We start from the raw sequence: 15,912 nt of genomic DNA, 5'->3' as shown, positions 1-15,912 counted from the left end.
GACATCCTGGTCCGCGACGGGGCTGGTTTTCTTTTTGTAATCCGTGATTGACTGTAGACCCTGCCACATACCTCTTGTGTCTGAGCTGTTGAATTGCGACTCGATTTTGTCTCTGTACTGGGACTTAGCCTGTTTGATTGCCTTGCGGAGAGAATAGCTACACTGTTTGTATTCGGTCATGCTTCCGGTCACCTTGCCCTGGTTAAAAGCAGTGGTTCGCGCTTTCAGTTTCACGCGAATGCTGCCGTCAATCCACGGTTTCTGGTTTGGGAATGTTTTAATCGTTGCTGTGGGTACGACATCGTCAATGCACTTCCTAATGAACTCGCTCACCGAATCAGCATATTCGTCAATATTGTTGTTGGACGCGATGCGGAACATATTCCAATCCGCGTGATCGAAGCAGTCTTGAAGCGTGGATTCAGATTGGTCGGACCAGCGTTGAACAGACCTGAGCGCGGGAGCCTGTTGTTTGAGTTTCTGTTTGTAGGCTGGAATCAACAAAATGGAGTCGTGGTCAGCTTTTCCGAAAGGGGGGCGGGGGAGGGCCTTATATGCGTCGCGGAAATTAGTATAACAATGGTCTAGGGTTTTTCCAGCCCTGGTAGCACAATCGATATGCTGATAGAATTTAGGGAGTTTTGTTTTTAGATTAGCCTTGTTAAAATCCCCAGCTACGATGAATGCAGCCTCAGGGTGTGTGGTTTCCAGTTTACAAAGAGTCAGATAAAGTTCGTTCAGGGCCATCGATGTGTCTGCTTGGGGGGGAATATATACGGCTGTGATTATGATTGAAGAGAATTCCCTTGGTAGATAATGCGGTCGACATTTGATTGTGAGGAGTTCTAGATCAGGTGAACAGAATGACTTGAGTTCCTGTGTGTTGTTATGATGATCACACCACTTCTCGTTAATCATAAGGCATACCCCCCCGCCCCTCTTCTTACCGGAAAGATGTTTGTTTCTGTCGGCGCGATGCATGAAGAAACCAGCTGGCTGCACCGACTCCGTTAGCGTCCCTTGAGTTAGCCATGTTTCCGTGAAGCAGAGCACGTTGCAATCCCTGATGTCTCTCTGGAATGCTACCCGTGCTCGGATTTCATCAACCTTGTTGTCAAGAGACTGGACATTGGCGAGTAGTATGCTAGGGAGTGGAGCGCGATGTGCCCGTCTCCGAAGCCTGACCACGAGACCGCCTCGTTTGCCCCTTTTTCGGCGTCGCACAGGGTCGCCGGCTGGGATCAGATCCATTGTATTGGGTGGAAGGCAAAACACTGGATCCGTTTCGGGAAAGTCATATTCCTGGTAGGAACGATGATGAGTTGACGTTAATCGTATATTCAGTAGTTCCTCCCGACTGTATGTAATGAAACCTAAGATTACCTGGGGTACAGATGTAAGAAATAACACGTAAAAAAACAAAATACTGCATATTTTCCAAGGAACGCGAAGCGAGGCGGCCATCTCTTTTCGGCGCCGGAAGTTAAGTTAAGTTAAGTTCCTCAGAGATGCGTCACGACCCCAGCTCTGCGGCATGCTGTTGGTTTTTCCAATGTCGATTACCATAATTTCCAGAATCTATCCGATGCATAGTTTGAGAGTCTATGGGCTCTGCTATTTAGAGTCGTTGGTGGTGGGAGTCTAGGCTGGGATGTTACGGCTTTGACCCTATAGGAATAACCGAGTGAGGTAGTGCTGCTTTTTGAGAGGAGGAACCCACTCCTCTCCCTGGATGGCTAATTGCCCCCTTGATCACATGGCCTTTCTCTCTGTTTCTGCACCACAGGATCTCTGATCTCAGTACTCTGTCTGTGTAAGGGGTGCGTAATCAGTGACAGGGAAGTCAGACGCAGGAGAGCAGAACTTGGTAATAGCCGGAGCAGTTTAATAACAAAAACCCAAGGCATAAAATAAACAAGATTGCGGTGGTCAGTCCAGATGAGAAAAGGGTGTTCAGCACCTCAAGCCAATGTCTCCACGCCTTCAGAGCCTTGACGACAGTCAACAGCTCCCGGTCCCCCATGTCATAGTTTCGCTCCGCCGGGCTGAGCTTCTTCGAGAAGAAGGCACAGGGGCGGAGCTTCGGTGGCGTACCTGAGCGCTGAGAGAGCACGGCTCCAATCCCAGCCTCGGAACGCGTCCACCTCCACTATGAACGCTAAAGAGGGATCCGGATGGGCCAGCACGGGAGCCGAGGTAAACAGAGCCCTCAGGTGACCAAAAGCCCTGTCCGCCTCAGCCGACCACTGCAAATGCACCGGGCCCCCCTTCAGCAGTGAGGTAATGGGAGCCGCTACCTGACCAAAACCCCGGATAAACCTCCGGTAGTAATTGGCGAACCCTAGGAACCGCTGCACTTCCTTTACCGTGGTGGGAGTCGGCCAATTACGCACGGCTGAAATGCGGTCACTCTCCATCTCCACCCCCGAGGTGGAAATGCGGTACCCTAGGAAGGAGACGGACTGCTGGAAGAACAGGCATTTCTCAGCCTTGACGTACAGGTCATGCTCCAACAGTCGACCAAGCACCCTGCGTACCAGGGACACATGCTCGGCGCGTGTAGCGGAGTATATCAGAATGTCATCAATATACACCACTACAACCTGCCCGTGCAGGTCCCTGAAAATCTTGTCTACAAAGGCTTGAAATACTGATGAAGCATTCATCAACCCGTAAGACATGACGAGGTACTCATAATGCCCTGAAATCATACTGAACCCCGTCTTCCACTCGTCTCCCTCCCTGATACGCACCAGGTTGTTAGCACTCCTGAGATCTAGTTTGGTGAAGAAGCACGCCCTGTGCATTGACTCAATCGCCGTGGCGATAAGAGGTAGCGGGTAACTGTACCTCACCGTGATCTGATTTAGGCCTCGGTAGTCCATACACGGGCGCAGACCTCCCTCCTTCTTCACAAAAAAGAAACTTGAGGAGGCGGGTGAAGTGAAGGACCGAATGTACCTCTGATGCAGGGATTCGGAGACATATGTTTCCATAGCCTCCGTATCCGCCTGTGAGAGGGGATACACGTGACTCCTGGGAAGTGCAGCGTCTACCAGGAGATTTATCGCACAATCGCCCCGTCGATGGGGTGGTAATTGAGTCGCCTTCTTTTTGGAGAAGGCGAGAGCCAAATCGGCATATTCGGGGTGAATGCGCACGGTGGAGACCCTTATTCCAGGGGCACCTGCTCCTGCTGACTCCATATAGTTGGTGTGGGATTCTGTAAGGGGTGCGTAATCAGTGGCAGGGAAGTCAGACGCAGGAGAGCAGAACTTGGTAATAGCCGGAGCAGTTTAATAACATAAACCCACGGCATAAAATAAACAAGATAAGTTGGGTACAAAACCCTGTCGCGCACCAAACAACACGTGCACAAGCACTTACAATAAACAATCCCACACAAAGACATGGGGGGAACAGAGGGTTAAATACACAACAAATGATTGAGGGAATTGAAACCAGGTGTGAGGAAAAACAAGACAAAACACATGGAAAATGAAAAGTGGATCGATGATGGCTAGAAGACCGGCGATGCTGACCGCCGCCCGAACAAGGAGAGGACCCGACTTTGGCGGAAGTCGTGACAGTCTGTCCCACTCACGCCACACCTGATTGACAGATGTTTGGTGTGTGTGAAAGCGTGTGTTTGTTTGAGAACGTCTAATACTGCTACTCATCCGAACCGCTCATCTCTCATTGATTGTTAATAAGGAGATTCTTCAGTATTTGAACAGTGGACATTGTTCATACAGTATTAAAGCCCCTGACTTACAGTAATCCTGATTTGCTGACCTTTATTTTCCTAGCTGGGTGCAATAGGTAGTGTAGTGTAGCTGCTCAGGCAGTCAGGCAGCCAGGCAGGCAGGGGAATGGAAACACCAGGGTTATGCTACAGAGGAGGTAAACAGACGGCCAGCCAGTCAGAGAGATGGATGAAGTGTGATGGAAAGAAAGAAGGAAACGCAGGATGAACTCCTCACACTGTTGAACTTTTCCTTGCTTCAGTTGAGTTGCGGCCCATTTTTCTGCACTGTGTCACCGGCTGGTTTAGTGCGTGGGTAGGAGTGTGTGTGAGGGTATGAATGTATGTGTGCACATGCGAGCGAGGATGCTTGAGATTCAATGATGGTGAGAAGGATTGATAGAAAGGAAAAAGCTCTCACTACCTATTAGCAGCACATATTTACAGTATACTAAGAGCAGACTAGGGGCATTTCCCCTCTCTGCTCTCTGTCGAAGCCTGTTGATTGTGGGATGAGAAGCTAATGACCTCACCCTCTGATCCAGAACCAGCCGATTAGAGACAGACACAAGGCTGCTGGTCTTTGACCATAAAACCTCCCTGCAGCAGTCTGTGGTCAGTGTTGAAAAGATTAACTTGAATCACACACATTCTGAGGTAGACCTCACCCTTGGCTGGGCGGGGACTAGAGACCCAGTAAACCAGAGTCGACATTGTCACCTTTATCAGCCCATCAAATGCTGCCTCCCCCAGGTGCATGTTTTGTTTCTTGCCCTAGCTCTACACAGCTGATTCAAATAGCCAATTAATCATCAAGCTTTGATTCTTTGATTCAGTTGTGTAGTGCTACGGCAAAAAACGAAACGTGCACGCAGGGGGGTAGGGTGGGGGGGCCCAGGACCGAGTTTGGGAAACCCGGCATTAGCTCATGTCACATTACATCATGCGTGGGTGAGGTAACCATGGGAATATGTACATTAAGTCAAAACAGTAAGTCGCAGTGACTCGCCCCTCAGCCAATGTTGTCAGCCTAACTGGTCCATCCTCAAGATCATTGGCAGGTTCTCTGCCACTGTGAGTTTGCTAAAGACATTACACTGCACATGACACTTGACATTTTGCACGCGTTATATAAAAAATATATATTGTCCCTATATGATCCACATGAAAGAAGGAGAGAGTGAGAACTGTTGAAATTTCGCTAACAATTAAGCCAGAATTAGTAGAAAGGCGCCCTGGAGTGGGCCAGTGAAATCCTTAGAACAAACAGCGCTGTGGGCCACACGCTAGCTAGCTCATTGACTCTCACTTATAGGACAAAGCCTGTCTTTGTTCTCCCATTCTGGTTGCGTTAATTATAGATCTGTAGCAGACTGTAGGCCGGGGCGGAGCGCCTGCAGGGCTGGGACACAGTACTGTACTGGGTGACTGACTGCCAGGCATTATTATGGTGGATATGTTGTGATGTGTAGGGTGGGTTCTCTGCCGTCAGCTGTGGACACTGTGCGGTGCATTGCTGCGTTTCCCTGCTGGGTCTCTGTGGGGCCACCCTCAGTGGGGTCAGTGGAAAACGGAAGCATCCGGTTTTCAGAGGAAAAACAGAGAAGAGGTGAAGCCTGAACCGGATGCTTATGGGTTCTTCCGACCCTGCTCAGCTGTTTCTTTTACGCCTGCTACTTTAGGTTACTGAGGGGCAAACCCACAGGGCCAGATGAGAGTTGGTTGTGTGAGGATGAAACGCTGTGAGACGGATGGTTGTGGCAGGACTCTAACAGGCCTGGATCCAGAGCCCAAGGGGCAGAACACAGCATAGGGGAATCAGAGCGCTGGGCTCCCAGCTCCCCCCTTCCAGTCTCAGAGCTCAGCCGGGGAGCGGAGAGAGAAGAGGAGCAGGGGTGTGAAGGCAGCCCTCCCAGGGCCCCAGCAGGCGGTCTGGAAAGCCCTCGTGTACCCTGGCAGCCGCTCAAATGACCAGCATCTAGCTAGTTCACTGAACACAGGCTGAGTAACCAGCTTATGCCTGGACAATCACAGGGTCTGGTGTATTATCAGCATAATAATAATCATCATTATTAAAGGAATGTTTAGTGCAGAGCAGGCCACGGTTGGCTTGCCATCCAGCTCTGTGTTACTGTTAACCCAATCCAGCATTGCTGCTTTCACAGGGACCTGAGAGAGCCCTGCTTGTATGTAGACTCATTAGATGTTCCACTGTTTTCCAGTAGGGGAGGTGTGTGTGGATGTGTGAGGCATGCGGTTACAAACCAATACAAGTGTCAGAGGGTGTCAGGGAGGCTTGGTGATGAAAGGCAGAGGCGTTCATTCTCAAGCAATTCAACCCCAGTCTCAGCCCTCACCCTTTCACCTCTCTCTGGTTATTCAAAAGTCCACACATCAATGGCACCTCAATTCACAGATTTGTACCTAGATCATTCAATCACTCAGAAAAATTGCTGTGTATTAGTCATTGACTGTGATGTTTGTCTGTGTCGTGCCTGTCCTCTGACCTCTGTGTGTCCCCAGCCTGCCTGTTTCGCTACAATGCCCTATCTCTGGTCTACCTGCTCTACCTGCTGCTACTGCCATGGTTCCTGTGGCCCAACAAACACACACTACGAGGTAAGACAACATGCCAGTCCTTCCCGTCATTTGGTAACTCCTGCTTGTTTTAATAGTTTCAGGCGTGGGTGGGTAGGTGTGGTTGTAAGTGGGAATGCCGAGACCTCTCACCGCAGCATTGAGATTGACGTTGATCAAATGGTGCGGTGTTTGGAAGTTGTGCAATATAACAGAAGAGCACAGACAAAACATTTGCAATACGATCCAAAATTAATTGTGGTTTAAGAAAAAAAAGGATGAAACAGGTTTTCAGAGCATGGTTCACATCCTCATACATACCACAGCGTCTGTGTTGTAATTGCTTTCAGACAGACCGCTTCTGTAGATTACATGGCAAAATCTTAACCACTAACTTCTACCTATATTTTACCTCCAAACCTATGAGGACTGCAACTCTGATACACTCCAGTAAATACAGGATCTTTGGAGGTTTATAAGTGATTGGTTTTTCCTCTCAGCTATTTAAGCAATAAGGCCTGAGGGGGTGTGATATATGGCCAATATACCACGGCTAAGGGTTGTGCTTACGCAAGGCTAAGGGTTGTGCTTACGCATGACGCAACGCGGAGTGCCTGGATACAGCCCTTAGCTGTGTTATATTGGCCATATACCACTAACCCCCGAGGTGTCTTATTGCTTTTATAAAACCGGTTGCCATCACAGTAAGGCAAGGAACTACACATCTAAATTGAAAATGTTGCTTTAATAAATAAATTCAGAATAAATAGATTCCGCCCAAAAAAGTAGTCCGGATGTCACGTATACTCCCTCTCCGGCCTCTAGGTCATCAGGCTGCTGATTATCCCGCACGCTTGTCACCATCGTCTCGCGCACCTGCGCCTCATGACACTCACCTGGACTCCATCACCTCCCTGATTATCTTCCCTATATCTGTCACTCGCCTTGGTTCTTTCCTCAGGTGTTATTGACTCTGTTTCATGTCGGTGCGTTTTTTGTGTTTCGTGTTTATTTTAATTATTAAAACACTCACTCCCTGAACTTGCTTCCTGACTCTCAGCGCACTCGTTACACAGGACAAAAGTCTCGTTGCTAGACTGTTGCTATGCAACAGCCACAGGCTAGCTAGCAAGCTTACATTAAATGTATGTGTCACGTTCCTGACCTTATTTCCTTTGTTTTGTCTTTGTTTAGTTGGTCAGGACGTGAGCTGGGTGGGCATTCTATGTTATGTGTTTCTATGTTGGGTTCATTGTTATTAGCCTGATATGGTTCTCAATCAGGGGCAGGTGTTTTACGTTTCCTCTGATTGAGAACCATATTAAGGTAGGCTGTTCTCACTGTTTGTTTGTGGGTGATTGTTCCTGTGTCAGTGTTTGTGCCACACGGGACTGTTTTCGTTCGTTTCGTTCATTCATTCGTGTGTTCTTTCCTGTCCGTGCGTTCTTGTTTTATGTTCTCAAGTACAGGTCTGTTCACGTCGTTTATTGTTTTGTAGTTTATCAAGTGTTTTTCCGTCTTCGTCTTTCTTTAATAAACAAATATGTATTCAACCCACGCTGCATTTTGGTCCGATCCATGCTCCTCTTCAGACGAGGAGGAGGACGAGCGTTACAGTATGCAAGAACCGAGCATTAGTGCCAGCCACTTCAGAGTGACTAACACATTATTTATTAATGTTGATCTGAATGTTGCCATTTATTGTGCACAAATGTAAAAATTGTCCCATGTTATTGTTGGCTTGCCCATTTACATTTACATTTAAGTCATTTAGCAGACGCTCTTATCCAGAGCGACTTACAAATTGGTGCATTCACCTTATGACATCCAGTGGAACAACCACTTTACAATAGTGCATCTAAATCTTTTAAGGGGGGGGGGGGGGTCAGAAGGATTACTTTATCCTATCCTAGGTATTCCTTGAAGAGGTGGGGTTTCAGGTGTCTCCGGAAGGTGGTGATTGACTCCGCTGTCCTGGCGTCGTGAGGGAGTTTGTTCCACCATTGGGGTGCCAGAGCAGCGAACAGTTTTGACTGGGCTGAGCGGGAACTGTACTTCCTCAGTGGTAGGGAGGCGAGCAGGCCAGAGGTGGATGAACGCAGTGCCCTTGTTTGGGTGTAGGGCCTGATCAGAGCCTGAAGGTACTGAGGTGCCGTTCCCCTCACAGCTCCGTAGGCAAGCACCATGGTCTTGTAGCGGATGCGAGCTTCAACTGGAAGCCAGTGGAGAGAGCGGAGGAGCAGGGTGACGTGAGAGAACTTGGGAAGGTTGAACACCAGACGGGCTGCGGCGTTCTGGATGAGTTGTAGGGGTTTAATGGCACAGGCAGGGAGCCCAGCCAACAGCGAGTTGCAGTAATCCAGACGGGAGATGACAAGTGCCTGGATTAGGACCTGCGCCGCTTCCTGTGTGAGGCAGGGTCGTACTCTGCGGATGTTGTAGAGCATGAACCTACAGGAACGGGCCACCGCCTTGATGTTAGTTGAGAACGACAGGGTGTTGTCCAGGATCACGCCAAGGTTCTTAGCGCTCTGGGAGGAGGACACAATGGAGTTGTCAACCGTGATGGCGAGATCATGGAACGGGCAGTCCTTCCCCGGGAGGAAGAGCAGCTCCGTCTTGCCGAGGTTCAGCTTGAGGTGGTGGTCCGTCATCCACACTGATATGTCTGCCAGACATGCAGAGATGCGATTCGCCACCTGGTCATCAGAAGGGGGAAAGGAGAAGATTAATTGTGTGTCGTCTGCATAGCAATGATAGGAGAGACCATGTGAGGTTATGACAGAGCCAAGTGACTTGGTGTATAGCGAGAATAGGAGAGGGCCTAGAACAGAGCCCTGGGGGACACCAGTGGTGAGAGCACGTGGTGAGGAGACAGATTCTCGCCACGCCACCTGGTAGGAGCGACCTGTCAGGTAGGACGCAATCCAAGCGTGGGCCGCGCCGGAGATGCCCAACTCGGAGAGGGTGGAGAGGAGGATCTGATGGTTCACAGTATCGAAGGCAGCCGATAGGTCTAGGAGGATGAGAGCAGAGGAGAGAGAGTTAGCTTTAGCAGTGCGGAGCGCCTCCGTGATACAGAGAAGAGCAGTCTCAGTTGAATGACTAGTCTTGAAACCTGACTGATTTGGATCAAGAAGGTCATTCTGAGAGAGATAGCGGGAGAGCTGGCCAAGGACGGCACGTTCGAGAGTTTTGGAGAGAAAAGAAAGAAGGGATACTGGTCTGTAGTTGTTGACATCGGAGGGATCGAGTGTAGGTTTTTTCAGCAGGGGTGCAACTCTCGCTCTCTTGAAGACGGAAGGGACGTAGCCAGCGGTCAAGGATGAGTTGATGAGCGAGGTGAGGTAAGGGAGAAGGTCTCCGGAAATGGTCTGGAGAAGAGAGGAGGGGATAGGGTCAAGCGGGCAGGTTGTTGGGCGGCCGGCCGTCACAAGACGCGAGATTTCATCTGGAGAGAGAGGGGAGAAAGAGGTCAGAGCACAGGGTAGGGCAGTGTGAGCAGAACCAGCGGTGTCGTTTGACTTAGCAAACGAGGATCGGATGTCGTCGACCTTCTTTTCAAAATGGTTGACGAAGTCATCTGCAGAGAGGGAGGAGGGGGGAGGAGGGGGAGGAGGATTCAGGAGGGAGGAGAAGGTGGCAAAGAGCTTCCTAGGGTTAGAGGCAGATGCTTGGAATTTAGAGTGGTAGAAAGTGGCTTTAGCAGCAGAGACAGAAGAGGAAAATGTAGAGAGGAGGGAGTGAAAGGATGCCAGGTCCGCAGGGAGGCGAGTTTTCCTCCATTTCCGCTCGGCTGCCCGGAGCCCTGTTCTGTGAGCTCGCAATGAGTCGTCGAGCCACGGAGCAGGAGGGGAGGACCGAGCCGGCCTGGAGGATAGGGGACATAGAGAGTCAAAGGATGCAGAAAGGGAGGAGAGGAGGGTTGAGGAGGCAGAATCAGGAGATAGGTTGGAGAAGGTTTGAGCAGAGGGAAGAGATGATAGGATGGAAGAGGAGAGAGTAGCGGGGGAGAGAGAGCGAAGGTTGGGACGGCGCGATACCATCCGAGTAGGGGCAGTGTGGGAAGTGATGGATGAGAGCGAGAGGGAAAAGGATACAAGGTAGTGGTCGGAGACTTGGAGGGGAGTTGCAATGAGGTTAGTGGAAGAACAGCATCTAGTAAAGATGAGGTCAAGCGTATTGCCTGCCTTGTGAGTAGGGGGGGAAGGTGAGAGGGTGAGGTCAAAAGAGGAGAGGAGTGGAAAGAAGGAGGCAGAGAGGAATGAGTCAAAGGTAGACGTGGGGAGGTTAAAGTCACCCAGAACTGTGAGAGGTGAGCCGTCCTCAGGAAAGGAGCTTATCAGGGCATCAAGCTCATTGATGAACTCTCCAAGGGAACCTGGAGGGCGATAAATGATAAGGATGTTAAGCTTGAAAGGGCTGGTAACTGTGACAGCATGGAATTCAAAGGAGGCGATAGACAGATGGGTAAGGGGAGAAAGGGAGAAAGACCACTTGGGAGAGATGAGGATCCCGGTGCCGCCACCCCGCTGACCAGAAGCTCTCGGGGTGTGCGAGAACACGTGGGCAGACGAGGAGAGAGCAGTAGGAGTAGCAGTGTTATCTGTGGTGATCCATGTTTCCGTCAGTGCCAAGAAGTCGAGGGACTGGAGGGAAGCATAGGCTGAGATGAACTCTGCCTTGTTGGCCGCAGATCGGCAGTTCCAGAGGCTGCCGGAGACCTGGGACTCCACGTGGGTGGTGCGCGCTGGGACCACCAGGTTAGGGTGGCCGCGGCCACGCGGTGTGAAGCGTTTGTATGGTCTGTGCAGAGAGGAGAGAACAGGGATAGACAGACACATAGTTGACAGGCTACAGAAGAGGCTACGCTAATGCAAAGGAGATTGGAATGACAAGTGAACTACACAAGTGAACTACACGTCTCGAATGTTCAGAAGGTTAAGCTTGCGTTGCAGAAATCTTATTGACCAAAATTATTAAAATGATACAGTACTGCGGAAGTGGGCTAGCTAGCAGTGGCTGCGTTGTTGACTTTGTTTGAGAGTGTCGCTGGCTAGGTAACCTCGGTAGCTAGCTATGTAACCTCGGTAACTGGCTCGTTAATTAGTATAAACTACACAATTGTCTTAGATACAAGGACAGCAAAGACAACTATGTAGCTAGCTAACACTACACTAATCAATCGTTCCGTTGATCCGTTGAATGTAATAGTTTCTACAGTGTTGCTATTCGGTGGCTAGCTGGCTAGCGAGCAGTGTTGACTACGTTACGTTACGTTAAAAGGACGAAAAATAGCTGGCTAGCTAACCGAATTAGTCTAAACTACGCAGTTATCTTAGAAACAAAGACAGCAAAGACAACTATGTAGCTAGCTAACACTACACTAATCGAGTCGTTCCGTTGAATGTAATAGTTACTACAGTGTTGCTGTTCGGTGGCTAGCTGGCTAGGTAGCAGTGTTGACTACGTTACGTTAAAAGTTACGTTAAAAGAACGAAGAATAGCTGGCTAGCTACGCAATTATCTTTGATACAAAGACGGCTAAGTAGCTAGCTAAGATTAAACAAATCAAACCGTTGTACTGTAATGAAATGAAATGAGAATGTGAAAATGTGATACTACCTGAGGAGCGAAGCGGAATGCGACCGGTTTCCACTCTAGCTTCCGTAACAGTCTGCCCATGTTGTCGTTTGTTGGCTCCACACTGCTGGAAATGGATGCCATTCTTTTAACTGGGGAGCTGCTGCCATTTTGTGTGACCTGAAACGTAAGACAATAGCGTTAGCTAATCAATCAAATGTATTTATAAAGCCGTTTTTACATCAGCTGATGTCACAAAGTGCTGTACAGAAACCCAGCCTAAAACCCCAAACAGCAAGCAATGCAGATATGGAAGCACGGTGGCTAGGAAAAACTCCCTAGAAAGGCTGGAACCTAGGAAGAAACCTAGAGAGGATCCAAACTCTGAGGGGTGGCCAGTCCTCTTCTGGCTGTGCCGGGTGGAGATTATAACAGAACATGGCCAAGATGTTCAAAAGTTCATACTTGACCAGCATGGACAGATAATAATATTCACAGTGGTTGTAGAGGGTTCAACAGGTCAGCACCTCAGGAGTAAATGTCAGTTGGCTTTTCATAGCCGATCATTCAGAGTTAGAGACAGCAGGTGTGGTAGAGAGAGTCGGAAAAACAGCAGGTCTGGGACAAGGTAGCACGTCCGGTGAACAGGTCAGGGTTCCATAGCCGCAGGCAGAACAGAACTGGAGCAGCAGCATGACCAGGTGGACTGAGGACAGCAAGGAGTCATCAGGCCAGGTAGTCCTGAGGCATGGTCCTAGGGCTTAGGTCCCCCGAGAGAAGAGAAAGAGAATTAGAGAGAGCATACTTAAATTCACACATGACACTGGATAAGACAGGAGAAATACTCCAGATATAACAGACTGACCCTAGCCCCCCGACACAAACTATTGCAGCATAGTTATAGTAATAGTTAGGCCTACATAGCGGTTATATTGTCAGGGTACATTAAAACTGAGCCAGTCACCTGCATTGCTTGCTGTTTGGGATTTTAGGCTGGGTTTCTATACAGCACTTTGTGACATCAGCTGATGTAAGAAGGGCTTTATAAAGAAATATTGATTGATTAGAATGATTTAGCTAGCTAACAGTTACATTCCATATGTAGCTGTTCACTGGTGGGCAGCTTTGTCACACCCCTCTTCCCTCAACTTTTTAATTATGCCGACAGACACATTGTTGCTCGTTGTGAATTCGGTGTCCTTCTGTACACTCCATGCCAAACTGAGAGGCGGGTTGTTGATATGTCGGTTCAAACCTGAGTCCATTGTAGCTGCTCATCCCATATTCTTCACCATTCATGTTTCTCACTGAACCATACAAGTTCTGTAGAATGACGTTCAGCTCCGTTTTTGTTGTATTCCCAAACTCACAGTGTGTCCCTTTTTCTGCACACCAGTCAGTGAAGCAGGTAGGTGCCCACTTTGTTTGTTTCACAGTATTATTTTCGGTTTCTCTCAAATTAATCTAAACGCTTATTTTCTACATCGGCATGTCGAACTACTGTTGATGTAGCCATTTTATCGACGTGAAAAGACGCAACGATATAAAGCGGAAAAGGCTAAATGTCATAGTCATGGTATACGGTCTCACATACACACGGCTAAATGCTGTTTTAGCCAATCAGCATCCAGTATCCAAACTACCCAGTTTATAATCTCAATTTGACAGCTGGAGGTGATGTTTGTGGGTGTTATGCAATAGTAAGCCATGGATTAGATTCAGGTGTGTGGCTTTGCCCTCTCTCATTTCCTCTGTGGAGGCTGGCAGCTGTGTGCCCGCTGGGCTGGGCGGTGTCAGGATGATGCCAGGTTAGCCAGGCAGGTAGACGGGCACTTACAGAAGGCTTTACATCCAGCTTTGTATGGGTCTTGAGTGAGAGCCTGGGGCCTGCCAAAACACACAGCAGGTGACTTAACCAGCTCCCTTTTGATATTGCCCAAATTATGCACTATTTAATGAAGCTGCCAGTTGAGGACTTGTGAGGCATCTGTTTCTCAAACTAGACATTCTAATGTACTTGTCCTCTTGCTCAGTTGTGCACCAGGGCCTCCCACTCCTCTTTCTATTCTGGTTAGAGGCAGTTTGCGCTGTTCTTTGAAGGGAATAGTACACAGCATTGTACGAGATCTTCAGTTTCTTGGCAGTTTCTCACATGGAATAGCCTTCATTTCTCAGAACAAGAATAGACTGATGAGTTTCAGAAGAAAGTTCTTTGTTTCTGGCCATTTTGAGCCTGTAATTGAACCCACAAATGCTGATGCTCCAGATGCTCAACTAGTCTAAAGAAGGCCAGTTTAATTGCTTCATTAATCAGAACAACAGTTTTCAGCTGTGCTAACATAATTGCAAAATAGTTTTCTAATGATCAATTAGCCTTTTAAAATGATAAACTTGGATTAGCTAACACAAGTACGCCAATGTAGATATTCCATAAAAAATCAGCCGTTTCTAGCTACAATAGTCATTTACAACATTAACAATGTCTACACTGTATTTCTGATCAATTTGATGTTATTTTAATGAACAAAAAATTAGCTTTTTTTTCAAAAACAAGGACATTTCTAAGTGACCCCAAACTTTTGAACGGTAGTGTATCTTATAACTGCCTTGAGCTTAGTTCGACTGTCATACCCATCAGAACCCAAAATATAAGCTTGTTTTACTCCAATGTTTGGAAACAAAGTCAATGTAAACAAGCATAGTTAAAATATTTTTTTATCTCATAGATGGTCAGGTCAGTCCTGGCATTCATAGCTCTGTCTATTCATTTGAGAGTGGTTTCTATTTCTCAAGCACCATCCCTCAGCTGTTTACCAAAACAAGTGGTGGGGGACCCGCTTTGTCATTTCTTGAACTCTGGATTACCCCTTTAAAGAGTGATTGAATTTGGGCCTGTTGACTATAACACACAGGGCCACACAAGCTCTAGTTCTATTTCCTGGTTACTTTTATGTGTAGAAATGTGTGGTCTGGTTTGGAATAAAAACTCATTTGCAGAGAAATAGCTATGATATTAATGTGGAAAGTGAAAAACCTAATGGCCAGGAATCTGCGATGGCAACGAGACAGGAATTCATCTGAAAAATACAGAAACCTCTTATTCTTGACTCTGCTCTGGAAGTCAAACTTGATTACCACAATACACTCCTGTTGAGAGTTTTTCAATCTCTACCTTCTCATGATTTGATGGTGCGTTTTTTTCCCTCAGCTTTCCCTCGATATAAAGTTCAGATCTCACAGTACTTAGTTGCAGTCTGTGTTAATCTCCTGCAGACATGATAAAAACACAGCAAATGTTGTTTTTCAGAACTGTACAAAGAAAAATTCTGTCAGCAGCACAAACCTACTGCTCAACGACGTCCTTATTCTATAGTAAAGTGGGTGTAGAGAAGTATAGCGCTAACCTCATGACAGCTCTATTCTTTTTTTGCCGCCGCTGCTCTTGCTCAGCAAAACCCAAGTGGTTTCATTGATTTACTCTACATAAATATTGCTCTATTTTATACAGACAAATCTCCTGGTGTGCTCTTAAAACCTCTACAGGATCGGTGGGTCCTCCGCGGGACGGTTGAGCTAACGTAGGCTAATGTGATTAGAATGAGGCTCTTAATCAAATACCAACAAACAGTGGATATGATTTCAGGTCTGGAAAATCCGCTCTTTCCACATCCTTCCCCTATCCTCCACCCACATCCCTGTCTGTGGTAGCAGTTTAATGGTCTATGGTGGCTGTAGAGCGAACAATAGAAATGGGACTCATTTTTAACAGCACAGATAAGCACACACACCCTGCACCCAGCCTTAACCCCCAGAGGCTTGTTTATCCAACACATCAACTGGCTCACGCTCCTGAGAGCCAATGGGCGCTATCAGTTCCTGTACTGGTGATGAGGTCTACAGTGAATCAGACCCCGTTCCTGCCGCCTCTGGGTAAATATACACAGAACCGGAAGCACGCTTATTATAGATCATTAAAACAGTTGAATTCTCCCATTCTCTCTCTTTTG

At 47.9% G+C, this 15,912-nt stretch overlaps 1 protein-coding gene across 2 annotated transcripts in view; it reads left to right on the top strand.

Moving 5' to 3' along the window:
- Positions 1-15,912, top strand: part of LOC139563220 (piezo-type mechanosensitive ion channel component 1-like) — an 84,324-nt gene that overhangs the window by 25,088 nt on the left and 43,324 nt on the right. For both annotated transcript variants that reach the window (XM_071381634.1, XM_071381632.1), the window contains exon 2: positions 6,269-6,364. In XM_071381634.1, the coding sequence (XP_071237735.1) occupies positions 6,269-6,364 (96 nt within the window). The remainder of the gene's footprint in view (positions 1-6,268; positions 6,365-15,912) is intronic.

Source organism: Salvelinus alpinus, chromosome 33 (genome assembly GCF_045679555.1).
Source record: "Salvelinus alpinus chromosome 33, SLU_Salpinus.1, whole genome shotgun sequence".
NCBI lineage: Eukaryota > Metazoa > Chordata > Actinopteri > Salmoniformes > Salmonidae > Salvelinus > Salvelinus alpinus.
The sequence above is the reverse complement of the archived record's forward strand: the minus strand, read 5'-3'. Positions and strand labels throughout refer to the sequence as shown.